The sequence below is a fragment of the Eublepharis macularius genome, chromosome 2 (genome assembly GCF_028583425.1).
Source record: "Eublepharis macularius isolate TG4126 chromosome 2, MPM_Emac_v1.0, whole genome shotgun sequence".
NCBI lineage: Eukaryota > Metazoa > Chordata > Lepidosauria > Squamata > Eublepharidae > Eublepharis > Eublepharis macularius.
The window spans coordinates 192983518-193003465 of NC_072791.1; the positions used below are offsets into that span (position 1 = coordinate 192983518).

At 42.2% G+C, this 19948-nt stretch overlaps 1 protein-coding gene across 1 annotated transcript in view; it reads right to left on the reverse strand.

The window, feature by feature from the left end:
- Positions 1-19948, reverse strand: part of KCNH7 (potassium voltage-gated channel subfamily H member 7) — a 413623-nt gene that overhangs the window by 140436 nt on the left and 253239 nt on the right. Inside the window, exon 3 of the mRNA XM_054971836.1 lies at positions 14183-14338. Within this exon, the coding sequence (XP_054827811.1) occupies positions 14183-14338 (156 nt within the window). The remainder of the gene's footprint in view (positions 1-14182; positions 14339-19948) is intronic.

Below are 19948 nucleotides of genomic sequence, written 5' to 3' on the forward strand. Positions count from 1 at the left end.
AAGTGAGTTGTACAGACATTTTCAAATACAGCCTGATCTTATCCCTTGTATTTAATTTTCATTACTATGTTCCATCCACTTTTATTTGGAAGGAAATCTAACTAGTTTCAATGAACATTCCTCCTCAGGGACTGTATAGGATTGTAACCCTAGCTTATAAAGCAGGATAACATAATATATAAGGGCTGGTTTGTGTCTATTGATTACTTTCTCACGGCCTTTTTGTGAGATGTATTTTGTGTACAGTATGATAACGTTTTCGTAGGCATCTCCATTCACAGAAAGTGTTTGTCCTTGTCTTCCATCACTGACTTTTCTACCTCTTTCCAGATATGGATGCAGGATGACTGCTTAAGTTGACGGCACACCAGAAAACTTTCTACTGTGTTGTGGCTCAAAGCAATATTTACAAAGGAATGTGGAATTCCTTAGTGCCAATGTTCAAGCCTACTGATTTGGCTACCAACAGTGAGAGACCGCTTTTGAGATTTGGGGTGGGGTTCAAATACAGAGTGTGGGAATGAGCCTAGGCCCAGAAAAACAAGAGCAATACATGTCCTTAATTTCCAGTTTGATTTGGGAAATCCATCAATTGCCACCTGATCTGCCTGCTGGCCACTGCCAGCCCTGCTCTCAGAGCCCCACCCACCCCCAAGTTATTATATGGCGAACGGGGCAGGCTATAATGATAGTGCACACTTTGAACAGGAAGAACAGATCGCGGGCACTGCTGGGCCCTCTTGATGCACTGAGAGGCCGTTTCCACACGGCTTACCTTATTGCAGAAAACAGCGAAATCTCGTGTGAAATCTTGCGAGAAGACACTGCTATCGCATCTTCTCGTGCGATAACAGCGTCTTCTCATACGATTTCATGTGAGATTTCGCTGTTTTCCAGAACAAGGTAAGCTGTGTGGTAACGGCCAGAGTGTTTAGATATCACCTGATAACTTAACCCTGATAACCCATTGTACCATCCGAAGCCGTGACTCCCTTCTAAGTCCATTGTCTTCAGTGCTTGGGATGTTATTGCCATAGACATACACTGCTATTTGAAGGAAGGATAGGCTTCAGACTTTCAAGCTCTGGATCACTGAACCTGAAAAGATCTACAGAGAAGAACAGACATCTTTAAACCCCTAGCAGGGATTAGTATTCCTCCCAACCAGCAGAATGGGAAACTTCTAAAAAATGACTCTGTGGCTAATACCTGTTCCCCAGCTGGGTGTGCACAGCAGTTCCGGCAATGATAGACTTGCAGAAAAAATGTCAATGTTTGACAAATAAAAGAAGCAAAAAAGAGTGAGGCATCCTTTCAACTAGTTCAACAGTAGTTTTCCACTACACAGTACTGCAGAGAATGCTTATGAAAACAATGAGCAGAGCTGATACTTGTCTGATAAGCCTGAAATATGGATCCACTCAATAAAGCAGTTGTCTCCAGCATCCGATACATCTGGCCAAAATCACCTCCTATACACAAGGTCAGCCTCTTGCTGCTGAGGTTTCTGGCAGGTACATATTTTGTACCACAGAATTCTCCCAAAGTACAGGTAATCAGAAATAGGGTAATGGAGAACTCCTGTCGAGCTTAAAGTTAATCATTTGGGGGACAAAAGAGAAAACTCAGGCTTTGTTTTCTGATAGAAATAGAACCAAGGCAGTAAAGCAATTCTCTTCAAGCTTAAAAATTGGGAGAAGATAGTAGTAGGTTTATAAAGACAGCAATAGAGTCAATATGGTATAGTGGTTAGAGTGCCAATCTAGGGTTTGAGAGACCCCCTTGTTTGAATTCCCACTCTGCCATGAAAACTTACCGAATGACCTTGGGTAAGTCACACACTCTCAGCCTAACTTACCTCACAGGTTATTGTGGGTGGAGGTGAGGTGGATGGTGTAAACTGCTTTGAGTCCCAATGTGGAGAAAAGTGGGGAAGGTATGCATAAATAAATAAATAAATTTAAAGTTATAGCAGATGATGATTCTAGAGCATGTGTTAATCTATGGAAGGGGAACGAGAAATTCTGCAAATTGTGTTTCTCTCTGCCTTCTTCTATAAAGCTGGATAAATGAAGAGCCACATACATTTGCACACATCTCAACTCAACAACATATCTAAGGCTTGGATCCACTGGAGAATTGCCATGAACGGAATCATTTCTACCCACTTTCTCACCTCCTCCTCCTCCTGCAGTTCAAAATGTTTCCCCTCCCCGCAAATGCAGGTCCATTTTGAATGGGGGGGGGATTTCAGGGGGTTTTATGAGTTGCAATGGGAGAGAGGAGGTCAGAAAGCTGTGCTCTGTGGGCAAAATAATTGTTTGTGGAAACATTCAGGTAGATTCAAGTCCAAATCTGTATGCGGAGGACTATTTCTCTACAGCACCAGGAGCAACCCCCGCAACCTTCTTGACAACAATACAACCCCTAATCCAGCATTAGCGGTTGGCTTGTACAAGCATAAGACGAAGAGGCATTGATGCGCTGACTTGTGATTTCTAAAGCACCTCACTTATTTTTCCCCAGTTGCCTCATTTCCTGTAGTCTCAGTGGAACAGTGCAATTCTTGAGTCCAAGTAGCAATGAGGGTCTGATTAAATGTGAGGTGGGTTGGGTGGCCCCAGAACTCACACCTGCTCTGTAGGGATGGAAAGGGGATAGACTCAGTTCAGAAGGCCGTATATACATTTCTAAAATGATCATGCTTTCATTCCTCTCTGTTTGCACACATCAACATCCCTTGCACACATGCAAGAGATGAGCAACAATGGCTTGGATCCAGACTAATGTTTCTGTGGACGCAGGGAGTTCTCCACAGGGCGTGCAATAATCACTTTCTGGGGGCAGAAGCCTTTTTACCGATGGAAACGTTACTCTGACTCCAAGCCCATGTTCTGACTGCACTGTATTTCCTGAAGTACCCCGTGCTTTATTCTGAGCAACTCATTTCTCTCAGGGCTCGAACCTATCATTAATCTGATGCTTTTGGCTTGATAAGGAGAAACTGAAGCTCTCAAAAAGAAGACTAAACAAACTTCTTGTTGAAATAAAGCGTTGAGCAGCAAGATGTTATTTTATATCCAACATGGTGTGCCAGGCTGAAGTGGTATCATTTCAATTTACCAGCAAGATGGCATCATCATTAGGTGTCAAAAACAACAACATGGCAGGCTGCATGACTAGGGGAGTGTACTGGCTTTAAAACAGAGATGGCTTTTTGTGACTTTTAATTTTGCAGTTGTATTGTTTTAAAAATTGTATTATTTTTTTATGGTTGTGAGTTGCCCTGAGCCTGTTCAGGGGGAGGGCAGGATATAAATATGATAAAATAAAATAAATAAAGATACTTTGAGTCCCCAATGGAGAGAAAAGTGGGGTATAAATATCCAAATAAAAGAAAATAAACTTATGGTGCAATCCTGAGCAGAGTTACTCCAGTCTAAGCCTGTTGATTTCAGTAGGCTTAGACTGGAGTCACTCTGGTTAGGACTGCTCTGTTAATCATTCTTATCTGGTCATTTTAAATAAACGTAACCTCTGATATTTAATCCAGCAAAACCTCTGCATCTTCCTTTCTGACATGAGGGGAAAAAAATCTGTATTGGCTTGAATTTCATATCTCTTTCAATACAGTGTAATATTTGGTTCTCACAGGATGACTTTGGGAAGTGGCACACATGCAAATCTACATAACAAAGTTAAATTCAAACTGATGCTCTAAGTAACTGGGGCGGTGGACGGACAGGGAGATGAACAAGTTCTAGGCTGACACAATTTATGATCTACCAAGCTGAACTCAGCCCCAAAAGACCTATATGGCAATCTAGGGCTTGGAATGTCACCTGTTCTGGTGGCATGAAGCAAATACAATAGGCAGAGTTTTCAGATCCAATGAATCAGTAACAGTTTGGAAACAGAAAGCTGGTCTAGACATTGAAATAAAAGAAGCAGAAGGGGAGCAAATAGAATTTCAATGGGGAGAATTACCTGAAGAAGAGCCTCTTGAAAGGTTGTTACCATCTGAAATACAAGTAAACTAAATTTACAGAAAGCAGTCATTTTTAAAAAACAAGTTAAGAGGGGGAAAAAACATTTTATGGTTAGCATTAACTGTGTGGAACAAGCTGCACAGATTAATCAGGCCATCTCATCCTCTCTTGAAAATTGAAGGACATGTGTGATTTCTACACACAAATTAATTCTGAATTATGCTCTATCGTATCTCTTCAACAAATATTCAAGAGTGGGGACTGGATCCAGAAGAGGACCACCAACTCCTCCCCATCATGGCAGGCCACTGATTCCTCCCTCGTGTGGCTGTTGGGGTCCCCTGTCCTTTGGCAGCTGTGTATCCAGTGCACATTTTAGGTTGCAGCAAGATGGGGGAGCCAAAGAAGTGTCACCCCACATGTACAAGTCCCTTGCATTAGCAGAAATTTCCAGTGGATCCAAGCCACAGATTCCAATAGTACTTAATGCACAGTTTCCATACTTGGACTCTCTTGATTGTGTGTGGGAGGGCTATGAGCAGGACAGAGTCATGTAATGGAGGCCAACAAGACCACTTTGATATTTTAATTTTTTTAAAAATAGCCTTTTATTGGTTTTCTCATATAGGAATAGGGGAGGACAGGGGGAAAGGTAGGGAGGGGAGATCACTTTGATATTTTTAGTTGCCCAGCTTGGGTGTGGGAGAGTATCATACCTTTAAGCCACAATCCTTATCTCATTCATCTTCAGCAACTAGGTTCAAAGCAATTGTGTGAGGACATTCACAATTATCCCATTTTGAAACTTGCAGAAGTGATGCTAACATGACTTGACCTAAGAACTATGTTCTGCTGGGATGGGAACACATTGTAAGTTGCTTGGGAAATAGCTAAATGGATGCTAGAATAAGTCTGGGGCTACAGGCGGCAGTATTCAAGTCTAGGCTTGGAGCAGGGGTAGTCTTGAGTGCCACCCCCCCCCCAATGTGTTCCTGCAAAGATGTTGGCATATCAGCAAAGTAAAGTGGAAGGAGGGAGAGATTTGCACTGCACCAGACACAGGAGAAGCTACTGGAGCCCCAGCAATGCTGCCAGCATCTCAGGAGTTCACTTCAATCCCTGGGTTGGACATGGAGCAAAGTGGTGCCCTGTGCTGCTGTTCAGCGTGAATGCCAGGGGATGTGCTTCTCTGGCCTATAAGGCCCGGCCGAACCAGATAGGGCTTTCTCCCTGCTCATTACGAAGGCCAACAGCGCACATTCTTTTCCCTTACCCTGTCTGAAGAGAGCTTTGAGACTTGAACTCATGTTTCCACTGTCACTCACTTATCTGTGGGTCTGGATTGTACCCCTAGTTTACCTAACAATGGGATAGTAGGGTCAAACTAGCTGTTGTGTGGACAATCCGTAATTAGGATCGCCTATGTTTTTTAAAGCACAAAGCAGTTGGAGGTGCAATAATGAATTACGATGGGGAAGTAGAATCAGTGAAGGATTTTTAACCCTTTCCCTCTGCACCATGTTCCCACTGAGGCAGCTATTTGATCAGCATAGGAACACATCCAAGCATCGTATTTGTTTTACAGGAAGGCAATGACTGGGAAAATGATGAGGGAAGTCATCACACACCCTTTCCCTAGAACCACTTCCCTGACTCAGTTCTTCAGCTATCTGAACTAAAAACAAACAAACAATTTCAAGAATCCTGATAATGGATTTTCCACATTTAATTATTCAGGTCACAGCCAATGAATTTGAAGATTTTCTATGAAACACAGAATCGCCTATGCATGGGTTTCATAACTTTTTTTAAAAAAAATTTCCAGATTGAATAGCTGGGCTACTCATTTTAAATTATGTTTAAAAGCACTGAATTTTTTCGACGGTGATTGTAAAATCTGTGGCATTCTTAATTTCAAGCAACTATTTGCAAGAACATGGCTATTTAATTAACATGACATTCAAGGGGGGCAGTATCTGAGCAGCTGGCATGGGAGGGGGAGGTGTGGGAGATGAGTGGGGGAGGGTAAGCGTAGGGGGCTACCAAAGTGGTGCAGGCGGGTCTGTACAGGAAAGGACTTCATGCCACATGTGAGGAGTGGCCCAATGAACCACTTTGGGCCCTTCTAAGCAGCAGAAGAGCCCACTGAAGGGTTGGCTCCTTGCTCATGACCAGAAAGCAGCATATGAGCTGAGCTGGTTTTGATATCCTTAATTACAATGATGGCTACCAGGCCATTACGCTTCTTTAATATTGTGGTGTACAAATAATAACAACTCTCTGCCTGTGAAAGTAAACTGTGAGTACACAGTAACACTGTAAAATAACGGATGCCTGAGAAATTTGACTGTGCTAATCAGAGCTTTTTTTCTGGGAAAAGAGGTGGTGGAACTCAGTGGGTTGCCCTCGGAGAAAATGGTCACATGGCTGGTGGCCCCGCCCCCTGATCTCCAGACAGAGGGGAGTTTAGACTGCCCTCCACACCGCTGTCTAACCTCCCCTCTGTCTGGAGATCAGGGGGCGGGGACACCAGCCATGTGACCATTTTCAAGAGGTTCCAGAACTCCGTTCCACCGCGTTCCAGCTGAAAAAAAGCCCTGGTGCTAATCAAGCAAATGTGGACCACATGGAATTCCGAAACAGATGACAGAAGCAAAAAAAAAAATGGCAAACCAAATTCCTCTTCAAGCCAGTTAAAACATGGACTTTCCCTTGCCTAAACACTATGATCCCAGTCCATAAAATAACTTAAGAAGAGCCTTGTTTGCTCAGATCAAAACTGAGGATCCATCCAGTCCATCATTCCATTCCACATAGATGCCCCTGGGGAACAGGAAAGCAACAGGGACCCCAGCAAATGGCATTCCATTGTACACTGAAAGTTGGTTCCTTTCAGCCATCAAAGCAAATAACCCCTTGGATATGACCCCCTATTCCCAGGAATGTGTCTGTCAGGCGTGAAAACTGGCAACTTTCCATTTCATAATCAACAGTACCAACTGACAGAGAACCTAGCTGGACTTCACACCAAATCCAATAGCACTATGAGCTCATGTGCCTATGCTGCCCATAATTTCCACTCGTACTCACTTCAAATACTAATTCATCTCCTTGTGTATGCAAAGCTCCAGTGAAATTGATGGGGAAGTTTTTGTGGATATGGGAGCTCCATGTGTGTGCTAGAGCCTGTTCCATTAAGGGAGTGTTCAATTGCAAATGTGGTTCCTGTGTTGCATTCAGTTGTCCAACCTAGCGTGGATTTGTTTTATTTGCATGGGCTTCAAAACCTATTCGTTGTATACGGTGACAGCAAATTGATGTTGCATAACACTGGGCAGAATTTCATTAAGTGTGCTTGAATAATGGATGTGTGTTCTTTAAATAATGTACTTGGGCTGAAAGGTTTTCTATTAGTACTTTAGCTTTTCATCTGACTTAAAGCTAGCGGTGGTTCGCTGAAGGGGACTCTAAATTGTATAACCCGCTTTCTTGGTTCCCTAAGCAGAGGCTTTTAGAAAACCCCAAACAAGAGAGATGGGCTTCAGTAAGCAGAACAATGAAACTGCCACCTTCATTTTGTTGTCTGTGCAATTCTATGGCATAAACAAGAGCCACCGTTCAATCTCCATGTAGTATGACTTCAGTATCAATAATGCCACATTCTAAGGATGCTTGAGAAGGATGCCATAGCGGGAGCAACTGGTTTATTGTATATAACATATAGGCATGCCACTCGACTCGAGATAAACCCTTTCAGTACGCTCCCCATGCCATATCAAATATCCTGAGGCCTTCATCCTCTGGTTACTATGAAATAGCAGCAAATTTTTGTTCCCCTTCTGTTGTGCATCATGGCTGTCCTTGATTTGGTATAAGCCACGGATGCCAATTCTAAACACAGTATATTGGAATCAATGGGAATTACAAAGCAATTTAGGATACTTTTGTCTATGCCTTTTAAAGGATTCTTTCCCCTTATAGATTACTACCCCCCCCACACACACACTATACTGATTTGCGCACCTTGGTATATATCTCAATTTTTTTCAATTATGTATCTCCATTGTTTTCAAATGGCAGAGTTTATCTGGAGCCAAGGGGTAGAAAAAATTTTATGGGTTTTGAGTAGAAATACATACTCCATTTGCTATTTATTTGACTCATCTTTAACTTCGTGAGGTATTTTGTTTCTGGTTTTTCTGCCGCCATCTAATATGCTTCCATCTGATTTCCTGTTCCTGTACATGGATATTGTTCCCCTTAAAAGTCAACCAATTTGTAGTGAGTATTATACTGTCTCTTGAAAGATGCCCTGGTGAAACATTAGCTGCCATTCACAACACTTCCTGTTTGCTTTCCTTGTTTTAGGGCATGAGTGAAATGTAAGCTCGAAATGGAGCTGTCTCTGGCTAAGAGCCAAACAGAGAAATGCCTAAGCAGAGAAGCACCCCAAGCGGAGAAGCACCCTTCTTAGTGCACTGAAGTCAGTGGGCTAAGAAGGGTATAAGAGCAGAACCACAAGTGACAAAAGGCACAGATTGGACACTTGTCTGCTTCCCTCAAGTTTTGATGGGAAATGTAGGCAGCTTGGCGGAATGTTGGACAAGTGACAGTTGAAAAGTCCATTGGACAGCAGTCAGAGAACGAAGCTGCGAGACCAGGATGCCTACATTTCCCATCAAAACTTGAGGGAAGCAGACAAGTGTCCAATCTGTGCCTTTTGTCACTTGTGGTTCTGCTCTAAGTCGATTTAGGATGGTATTGTGAACTACTAATCTGGAAGTTCCCAGTACAAATGTCACTTCTGCTATGAACTCACTAGGTGGCCTTGACAAGCTATTCTCTCTCATCTCAGTCTCGCAAAGGCAATATACAGAAAATAATACTATTCTGTTGTATGTACTACAGCAGAGGTAAGATATATGTAACGCTTCGAACACTTTTCAATGCTAAGCATTATTATCGCTGCTGGATTTGACTACACATTGTGAAAAGTTATACGAGGGCCTCCTGAGGTGGGTGGGGCTGAGAGAGCTCCAGAGAGCTGTGACTAGCCCAAGGTCACCCAGCTGGCTTCAAGCGGAGGAGTGGGGAATCAAACCCAGCTTTCCAGATTAGAGTCCTGTGCTCTTAACCTCTACACCACACTGGCTCTACAGTGAAGTGGGGAATCAAACCTGGCTCTCCAGATTAGAGTCCTGCGCTCTTAACCACTACACCAAACTGGCTCTACAGTGAAGTCAGTCACCATGCGGCCATTCCTAGACATTTTGTCAACACTCTGCTTTTCCTCTGTTAGGGCTCTTCTGTGAGAAAAATGTGCACTGATTAGATTGCGTTCCAATAAAATTGCTAATGAGCATACAGCCTCATTCCTGTTTTGTTTTGTTTAATAAACATATTGATACAAATGAAAGAAAAGAATAATTTCATTGACTCATTTATTACTTTTCTTGAAAGTTTCTGATTTAGTTCCAGCAATGGGCAAAATCCTCTCTGCAGTTCCCTCAGTTCTTCTAGCACCTCAGCAGGTTGTAAATGTACATATACATCAGGCACAGCATGTGAAGCTATACACGTTCTATCTGCTGGGATCCCTTCCAATGGGAATTTACATGAAGCATTCGTAGAGCTTCAGCATGAATTTCCATTCAGGTTCTACATGTGAAATGTAATCTCTTCTGTACTTGAATCGTTCCAGCTTCTCGGTTTCCCCACAACAGTAACTAAAGCACTGCAGGGATTTAGCAAAGTTTTTAAGACAGTATGGCATGTAACAAAAGATCTGTATCCCAGGAGAAATTAGAAATGAAACATTCCTGAAGAAAGATCTGGGGTACTTTAAGCACATTTTGCCCAATAGTTGTTTGTTGTGCGCTAGTAGTAGAGAGTGCCCTCAAGGCATAGCTGACTTATGGCGACCCTTGTTGGGGTTTTCATGGCAAGAGACGAACAGAGATGGTTCAGGCTCACCTGGGCTATCCAGATCATGGCTTACTGTGAGCTACAAATGCAAAAAAAAGTTTGCAATATTCCCCGAGCTCCTACTATATATTTGGCATCCAACAAGTTTTATAAAATCAGGTGGGAACATATTCAAAACATTGGTTTGGGGATGTGTACAGACAGGATACTACATATGTTGGAGACAGGAATGTTATCTGTTGGATAAGATTTCAAGGGTTATCCAATCAACCATACATTTTGTTGTGTCTGAGGAGTGAGAGAAAGCATGCCATGTGTGTAAGATGCAACACAAAGTGTACTTGGCTATCCTAGAACTTCCACAAGAGTAGAGGAAATTGGGTCCGGGACAGAGCATAGGAGACCCTAATGAGTTGTAGGAGGGTATGAGAATCCAGACCTAGGGACTAGGGGGAAAGGACATGGCACACCTCCCTCGAGCAATAAAGAATACTTGGCAAGGAGATGCCTGAGCCATAGATGCTTGAGGGCTCAGGGCTAGGTGTCAGGGTGTCCTTACCCGGAAAATCAGAGATAAGCAGACAGAGGAGACCTGAACTCTTCCAAATCCCATTAAGAGCCTGCATTGCAAATTAGGTATGGAGTGGGCTGGCCTATGGGCACTACAGATCCTTTGATCAGTGCAATATTAAATAAAGTTGCCATTTAATGATCAGATAGGATCATTAAAGGGCCAGCTTTATTTAATTTTACATCGATCAAATGCTCTGCAATACCCACGGGCCAACCCATTCCATGGGGACTGCTTTCCATATTCTGTGACTGCCTTCAACAGGTCTTTTTCATCCTTGCCGAATAGAAAGGACGGCATTGGTTCAGAAATCACTTTCTTTTCCACTCATCTCTTTGAACAAAACACAGGACCCTTCCTCCATAGCAACAAGACCAACTTTTTGAACCTTCAACACGGGAAGAACATGGCTTGCAGTTGCTAGACATAGGGGCAGGGGGCAGTGGCAATCAGAGGGAGAGCCGTTTGGCCTGGGCCTCTTTTCTTTCGACAACTGGTACATTTTGCAATTTGTTTTTATATGCCTCCCTATTGGACCAAAAATTCAGTAGATTCTCTCAGCTTAGGTCTGCAACTTTAGGCAAAAAAGAGAGGTGATTTGGTAAAAGGCACACTTTCTTTCTTACCTTATTGATTTTGCCATATTAAACAGTTAAAAATGTTCCTAGCTAATAATATAAATGTTATGGTCCTCAAAAGCTGTTAGTGGGCCTGAGCCTCTCTGGACACTTGAGATGGCTTGGCAGTGGGCGATGGGTTTAGATACAGTAGGCTTTGCACCTAAGAGGCATAATAATTTGCAGAAAACACTTCTTCAGTGTACAGTTACGGCTGGAATTGTGGCAGGACAGGAACACTCTTGATGGTACGTCAAAATGCCCTAAAACCTGATGCTGAATGCAAGGGTGACAGATCTTGATGCTTTCATTCCTTACTTTGGACCATATTTTCACAGCCTAAGAGCCTTAGTTAACACCAAAGGGTAGAGCTGAGCAAATAATTCATCACTAATGCATTTAACATCTCTAGCCTCTTACTGTGCCATTAGGATATCTGCAAGCAGATTATGTTTCCAATTTAAAAAAGGATTTTAAAAAACCCAACTTCTGTTCATATGGTTCTTAATTGGATGACTGTGGAGACAGTTATGATATGAATATTTGCGTGTGAGAGTTTAAAATTGGATTTGGGGGATCTCTTTGCCTTCAGCTATGCACTGTAATTTTGCTGATATATCTTTTCTAAAAGCACTAATTCAAATATGAATTGGAAGTGAAAGCAGGAATAGAGCAAAAATGAGTGAATGTTCCTTTTCTGTGTTATTAAGACCCACTTCAGAAATTCAACTGGTGCCCAAAGGAAAACCCGTGGCTGTAAAATACTTTTGCTCAGAAACAGACACATAGGAAGCAGCACTTCCCATACAGAAAGAAAAATATCATTCATTCTTTTTCATAGTAGCACAAGTGCTACACCAAGTTGGTAGGGTTTAGGAGAAGGTCTGCTGTTGGATAGATGAGGCTATTTATCGCAACTGCTGCTTCGGAAGAAGGTAGCCAGAATCTTGTTTACTTAAAAGTCTCTATAACTTTTTTAATCTCCTAGGCTAATTCAGTCCAGAGGACATGGTACCCACAGGCACCATGGCATACACCTTTGTGTGGCACTCACTTGCCTTCTTCAGTCTTGGTGGAAAAAATCCAAAGGGTCTTGTAATGTCTTTGTGTGTTTTATTTCAGCAAAATAATTTGGGGGTTTGAATGTAAGTTTACTGTGGTTTAACATGTAGGCCTCAAAGAGAAGGGGTGGGCAGATGCATGAGGGAAGCACATTTTGATTATATGGTAACTGTACCCTTGGAAGGCAAAGTGAACTGTAGTTTGGTCAGAGTTGTTCTGAGGGACTCCCCAGCCCCAACTTACTGGGGGCCCAGTATGCATGTCCATGAAGTGTGTGTGTGAGAGTTATGCATGGCAACTACCATCTTCCTGGCTTCCCTGCCACGCAGGCTCCTTAAAGTTTGAATAGTTTGGCCAGCCAATCAGTGCTAGGTTGGCTGGGCTTGGAGGCGGAGCCCTGCCATCAGACCAAGAGGATGTAGGCTTTCCTCTGATCCACTAGCTGTTTTTAAATTGGGACGCCATCTGGGCTGCCAGCATTCTGTGCTGCTCCAGTTTCCCCATACTTGGGGAGCCCCTTAACGGATCCTGAGGATGAGGCATTGCAGGGACAAGCTCAGCTTAGAAGCTGTCAAGGCATCCTCACTCCCAGGTAGCTGAGGGATCCATGCAGAGGTTTGTGCCATGTGGAATCCCATTTGCTGCCATCCCATGGCCTCCTCCTCAGAAGACAGACTCAGGAAGGAGAGGGTGGTCATTGGTTAGCACCTGTGTCGGCTAATGCTTGGATCCATGCCCTGTGCCGCATCACAGCTCCATAAGCTGTTGTGGCCTTTCCTTTTTCAAACAATTCCATGTCTTGGTCTTGTTTAGTTGCCTGGTCCTTGCCCCACACCCCACTTTACTGCTGGGCCTGCAAAGAGTTCAGTGTGTTGTTCTAATGTTGATCAGAGCTGTTCTGGGAAAAGAGGGAGGAGGAGAGAAGTGCTGTAATCTCTAAGAAGTCTGTTGTGTTCTTTTCTTTTTGGATGTTAAATGGCCATTGGGGGAAAATAAGTCCTTGTGACTGAGTCACAATGTTTAGAAACATTTGAAGATCTGTACCTATCTTGAAACCATTACACTTATGAACTATTCTGAAACCAATACACCTATGAACTACTCTGAAACCATTATGTGGGTGTGTGTGTATAATATACTTACAAATAAACTCTATTTCTGCTTAAGTAAAATGTCTACTTTTATCTAGCATAAACAATCTCCTTTTATCTCACAGCCACCCCCCCCTCACTGACTGTTCTGTCATTCTATCATATATAACAAAGCCTTTCTATACAACGTCTAACTGAGACAAGAGCCTTTGGTGGCAGTGAAAATCTATAGGAACACTAAGATAGGCAGGGAGACAGTATAATACAAGTCTAATAAATGGAGCAAAATACCATAGGTCTTAGTTAGAAGAAAATAGGGGCCTTTGGGTCATTCCCTATCAGCAGATTGACTAGTAAAGCACTGGACTTATGCCAGGCACACCCAGGCACCCTTAGCTTGGCTTTAGGTCTCTGATCTTGACAGCCTTGTCCTGTGCCCATCACTTTCTTTGGAAACTTTGTTCACTGCTGTGTTTAATTGTTTTAATAGGATATTTTAAGAACACAATTTTAGTGAATTATCATTAGTCACCTTGGGCTTGATAGGGAAAGGCAGGTAATAAAGATTTTAAAATAAAAGAATAACTTATAAAAAATGAGTCCATCTTGCCAACTGCATTTTTACAGTTTTATGACAGTCCTTTTCCTGGAATCAATAGCAGACACCTTCTGTATTGTATTTATTGCTATTTGTGTAGTTTTATTGTTTTAATGTAAATTGTATGTTTTAGTACTGTTATGACCTTCCCAGAGCCTGTTTGAGGGGAGGGAGGGCTAGAAATCTAATACATCAAATCAAATTCAGCTAAGGTAACAGTCCCATTCCAAGGAATTTCCTTCCTTAGCTTAAGACTAAGGCATTAGAGCAACCTATGAATAGTTTCTTTTCCCCATCCCACAGTCCCCCCCCATAATAAATACACTTACGGTTTGCAACTTTGGCTGATAGTATCTGGTTGAATTTCTCTGGAGACTCTATGTTCTCCTCATCCGTGACATACTCAAAGTTAATAATAAACATCATGGCCACGCCCTCCTGATTTTTCACTGGGATGATGTGGGTGTTGCAAATGAAGGTGGAGCCTAAAAAGGAGACAGAAAGGGTAATCAAATATATAACTGTGAAACTGTTCTCATTTCTCTTTGCTGAATTCTCTAGCATTCAGTCTATAAATTATTCAAGGAAAAAGAGGAAATACCATTCATTTATTTTGATTCAAAGGCATGTACGTTTCTCCTGAATTCTGGAAGCTCTCTTATCTGTTTCACTGCATTCTTCAGTAATATTTTTATTCAGTAGAAATGCTTTGAACACATGTGAAGCATCATAATGGGAAGGTATTCAGCAGCAACCCACCACTTGCAATTTACCCTATCATCAGTGATGCTTACGCTGAAAAAAGCTCCATTATTCTCTTAAATGTCACCAGTTAGGAAGACAAACTTTTGGCTGGGCTACAATGCTGAAAATATACAGCTATTTGCATTTTTGCTTTCTCCTGCATGACATCTACACATATTACTAAGGCTGCCCAATGCTGAATCATTAAAAAAAATTAATTTGGAAAAAAAAAGTTTCCACCTCCTAAAACTTAAGCAAATTGGCTTTCTGGATTTAGCTCCATAGCCACTTTGGATAGCGGCAATTTCTACTCTGTATCCACTAGAGTGGTTTCCACCATTCTCTAAGCAGTCCCTCCAATGGAAGAGCCACTTCAGTCAGAGGAAAGCTTCTTAGATTGGAGGAAGGCTTCAAGATGGACCCAAAAGTAAAGCTGGGTATTCAAAATTTAAACAAACTTTGCTCAATGGAGTGGCAGGACAGCGACAGGATCCACCCCACTGAGTATTAAAGTGGTCATTTATGGTTAGGAGATGCACCATTTTGGCATGGATTCTGGGATAGCCTCTGCCCAGCAAAGTCCATACGTGCATATTTTAGGAGTTTTTTAGAAAGCCATTCTTCTCTTGCTTCAGGCTGCTGTGCAGGGGTGTGTACTGGCAAGGCTAGAGTCCAAGGGCATTAGCAAATCTCAGGACCAAGGATAGCTCACAGTGAAGGTTAGATGGAAGATCACCCGCAACAGGGAGCTTTGTGTTGCTCCAGACCTATTTTGGAATAAATGACTCAGCAAAATAAATGATTCATGCGGTGCCTTTCTGTAGAATCCCAAAACAAGATGCAATCCACATAATACCTTTTATTAGGACCAGCCAAAATGACACAAAACAGTGTGCAAGCTTTTGAATTCTCTAGAACTCTTCCTCAGACTGGATAATATAAAATAAAGAAGGGGTGGTGGTGATGGGGAAACATCTCAGACCATGATTTTACAGATCTTTCCTCACCAGCATTCTTGCACTCAATGCTGGCAGGCAAGCAGATAATGCTTTGGTGCTTTCTGGTGTCAGGTTGCCCCCTAGCTCCTCTGAGCAGGGGGAAAAAAATCAATGGTGTCTCTCCATTGGAACTGATATCAGATTAGAAGATAGATCAGAACTCATAGAAGACATTCAAACACAACAACAACAACAACAACAAAAACTTACAGGGGGGAAAGCCAGTAAGGATGGAAAGTGCTTTTAGAATTTCAGAAAAGGACTTTGGTAAATCTGAAAAATGAGATTTGAGATGGAAAATTTAAAAAACAGAATGGGAATATAAAGTTAAAAATTCAAGGTCTGCAGGAAGATGCAGAAGGAGAGAACCTTAAAGAATATTTGTGTGATCTTTTCTCTGGCTGGTTCAGGTTTGACTTTGAGAAGGAAATCAATGTTGAAGGAGCTTTTCAGATAAAAGCGAAAACTGGGGTGATTGTGTGGAGGAATTGTCTCCAGTGCGGCAACCGGTGCTGGAGCTTAATTGCTAGAAACCAATCAAGATGACAGTTTGGTGTAGTGGTTAAGAGTGCGGGACTCTAATCTGGAGAACTGGGTTTGATTCCCCACTCCTCCACTTGAAGCCAGCATGAGTGACCTTGGGTCAGTCACAGCTCTCTGGAGCTCTCTCAGCTCCACCCACCTCACAAGGTGTTTGTGGTGAGGGTAATAATAACATACTTTGTAAACCGCTCTAAAAGGGCATTAAGTTGTCCTGAAGGGTGGTATATAAATCGAATATTGCTGCTGCTGTTGTTGTTACCTATTCCCTATCTCTTGGAGCCTCTCCTTCTCTGCTAGGACAGTCTCTAGAAGAACAGCTGCTTTGGTGACTTTTTCAGTTGAGTCTTCAGAACCTCCCTCTGATAAGGTCAGAATCCCCATCCATAACACTATGAATGGTGTTTATTTTTGGTCTTTCTTCTTTTTTTTCTCTTCGGTCCTCCATCTAGAGACCATCTATCTAATCCTTCTACCAAGACACTTGTGGCAGCAGACGCTGCTGTTACTTCACCATTCAACACTGCCATTCAAAGCAGTGATTTCGGTGGTCTTAGAATGGTGTAATTTTGCTTCAGATAGCACTGTTAGCCTCAGAAAAACTCTATGAGGTAAGTAAGGCTGAAAAAAGAGTGACTGGTCCAAAGTAATTAGTATGCTTTATTCAGGGCAGACTGGATATTTGAACCCTATTCTTCCAGATCCTAGTCTGATTCTCTAATCACCATATCACACCTGACTAAAATATCAGGGGCTTCTTCAACTTTTTTTAATTAACAAGGGGTATAGAAAAAAGGTAAGAAGGAGAGGAAAATCAAGACGAATATATGACTATGTGCTACAAAGATTACTAAAATACAGAGTTTAAAAACCAAAACCTTTACCAATATTAACAGAGATTAATATAATTACTAATTAATTCTTAAGCTTAACTGGTATATATTTTCCATCTGTACTACACAAGCAGAATTCAAGCCTATTCCTGCTTATTATTTAATATTAATAATAATCGGGGGCTTATTCTAGATAGGATCTTGTCTGTATTTTGCTTGAAGTGAAGACTTTAATTTCAGCTGGGAAGAAGTGGCATGGAAGTATTTGAAATGAAAATGCAAATCTGTGAAAATGATACAGCCAAACAGCCTGCAAGTTTGGCATGACTTACCACTTCTTGATGCAGAAATAAGCCCATTTAGTTTAATGGGACTAACTCCCACATAAGTGTGCACAGGGGTCATTTCGTAGAAAAAGAGCTGGAGAAACTCATTAGCATAACTCATTAGCATATGTCACGCCCCTTGACAGCACTGGAAACATGTCATTAGCATAACTGATTTACATATGCCACACCCTCTGACATAACCTATCCTAGCTGTTTTGGACCTAATCCTGGCCATTCAGGATCAAAATTGGGCCCAAAATGGCAAAAAGGGGCTGAAAATGGCCGAAAAGGGACCCAAAATGGTCAGGATCGGGCCGCTGCTGAACAGGAGAGTGATCCACCACCCGTTAAGAGGCCCAATCCGGGCCGTTTCAGCCCCAATCCAGGATGAAACGGGCCCAAAATGTCCAAGAGTCAGGGGGGCAGGGCCACCTGACATGTGACTTCTTTGGGGGAACTGCCAGAACTGCATTCCTGCGTGTTCCCCCTCGAAATGAGCCCTGAGTGTGCAGAAAATTTCATCCTCAGTCAAATTTCATTGCTTTCACTTAGGGCTCGTCATTACTAATTTTTTGCTAGACTGTGCCCTAGCATGCCCAGGGTATCCTCTGATGAAAAGTTGGAACTTGTTTTCTCCACTGAATGTAAGGAAGATACTCGGATCACAATGGAATGTCAGACACTGGGCCCCTAAATCCATTTCTGCACAGCAGCTTAAAGCAATCTCAATAAACCTAATTATTTTTTGCTGCCTACCCTTTCTTCTTTGACTCCAGAATATTAATTATATTCAAGGATAGCCAACCTTTCACATTATCTACAAAAAATGAAAAGTTCCAGCAACTGCACCCAGGATTCTGACAGTTTGACTCAGATCATAACCCAGTTCCATTAAAATAACTTCAACTGTAGCTAGTAAGGTGCATTGTCCAGGATACAATATGGGTAAAAATAAAACCATAGCCTTTAGCTCTACCCTCTGACAGAAACCAGAAAAAGGTTGAGTTATGAGAGCTACAGAAAGGATTAGCTTCATCATTTTCCTTTGCTGTTCACTTTCAAAGTTTATTCATTACACTGGTCACCAACCACAACAATAACATAACAATATACTGTACAACTTTTATTACAATGATAATGTAGACTAATACATCATCACAGAGAGAAATATCCAAAAACCCAGAATCACTGACCAACATACGATTGCCTCTGACAGCCATTTTGGTTTTTAGTGTCTCTTGTTCCTTCTCTTATGCTACTCTGTTTGGTTACAGAACTAGCAATAGATAGTAATATGTCACTCTGCATAAAATTCTGGAGAAAGTCGCATGGATCTCCGAGTTCTGGCATCCTTAGGAGCTACCCTGTAGCTCTTGTTGAATTTTAACAGCAGGGTGAATTCGTTTGAAAGAAGATGACACATTGGTGATGTGACTGAGTTGTAATAACAAACCAGAGCTCTTGGATGCCTTTCCCCTACCTTGAAGCATGGTCTATTAATAAAAGGCATCTGCTTCATCTATAGCTTAGTAATGAAAGCATTTGGTCTCTTGCACTCAATCCTCTTCTGTCCTCCATATATTTGGAGTTCTGACTTGGGATCATTTCACACATTGTACATTTGCTGCTACCCAGTAATGTGCAAGCCAGCTAATGCATCACATGTAGTTCAAGAAAATCTCCCAGGGAAACCATAAGTGACCTTGGCTGGGGTTCTAACAATACACATACAGAAAAGAAACAACCGTGTCATTGTTTCATTCCTTACAGGTAGAAGCAGGAAGATGCAGCTAAGGACTGGTTCCAGGTTTCCCACTCGAAGGGAGAAGGGACCTGTTTTGACCACTGAAAAAGTTATGTTGAAGATTGTGGGGCTTGAGGGACAAAAACCAGATGGGATGAGGGATACAGTGATCTGGGGAACTGGGTCAGATCAAGGGAAGAAACTGGTAGGAACCCACTCTAAACATAACAAATCTGGAATGCCAACCTCAAGTGGAACCTGGAGTTCTCTTGGAATTTACAACTGCAGAGATCAGTTCCCCTGGAGGAAATGACAGCTTTGGAGGGCAGGCTCTATGGCATCACATGCCAGCTAAGCTCCCTCTTCTCCTCAAACTTTGTCATTCCCAGGCTCTGCTCTCAAATTTCCAAGAATTTCCTGAGCCAGATTTGGCAACTGTAAACAAACCCTACACCTGATTCTACTATGTGTAAAGCAGCTTTTATGAAAATATACCTTGGAGAAGGCTGGTTTGATGCCCAATGGAAGCAATCGGCTATCGTGGGTGCCAGGTCAGTGTTACATTCCAACTGGGAGAAAGGCATAAAATGTACCAAACATAATTTTTTGAGACCACACCAAATCTGAACTACAACCTCTTCAAAACTAAAATCACTTCAGAAGTGGACTCTGCTTCTTCCCTCCTTTATTTCTTAAAGAGGCAGTAGCATATAAACACAACATTTTCAGCAATTATTACTACCTTTCACATCAGCTGTGGCAGCACAGGAGGAGGGTACCTGAGGGACAAAATATTTTGAGCCTGCCACTGCCTGGGGGATTCACAGTAGCTGAATAAGAAAAATAGTGCGCTGAAATCGTTATTTAAGATGGGGCAGTTCTTGGTATGCAGCCTTCTGACTATATA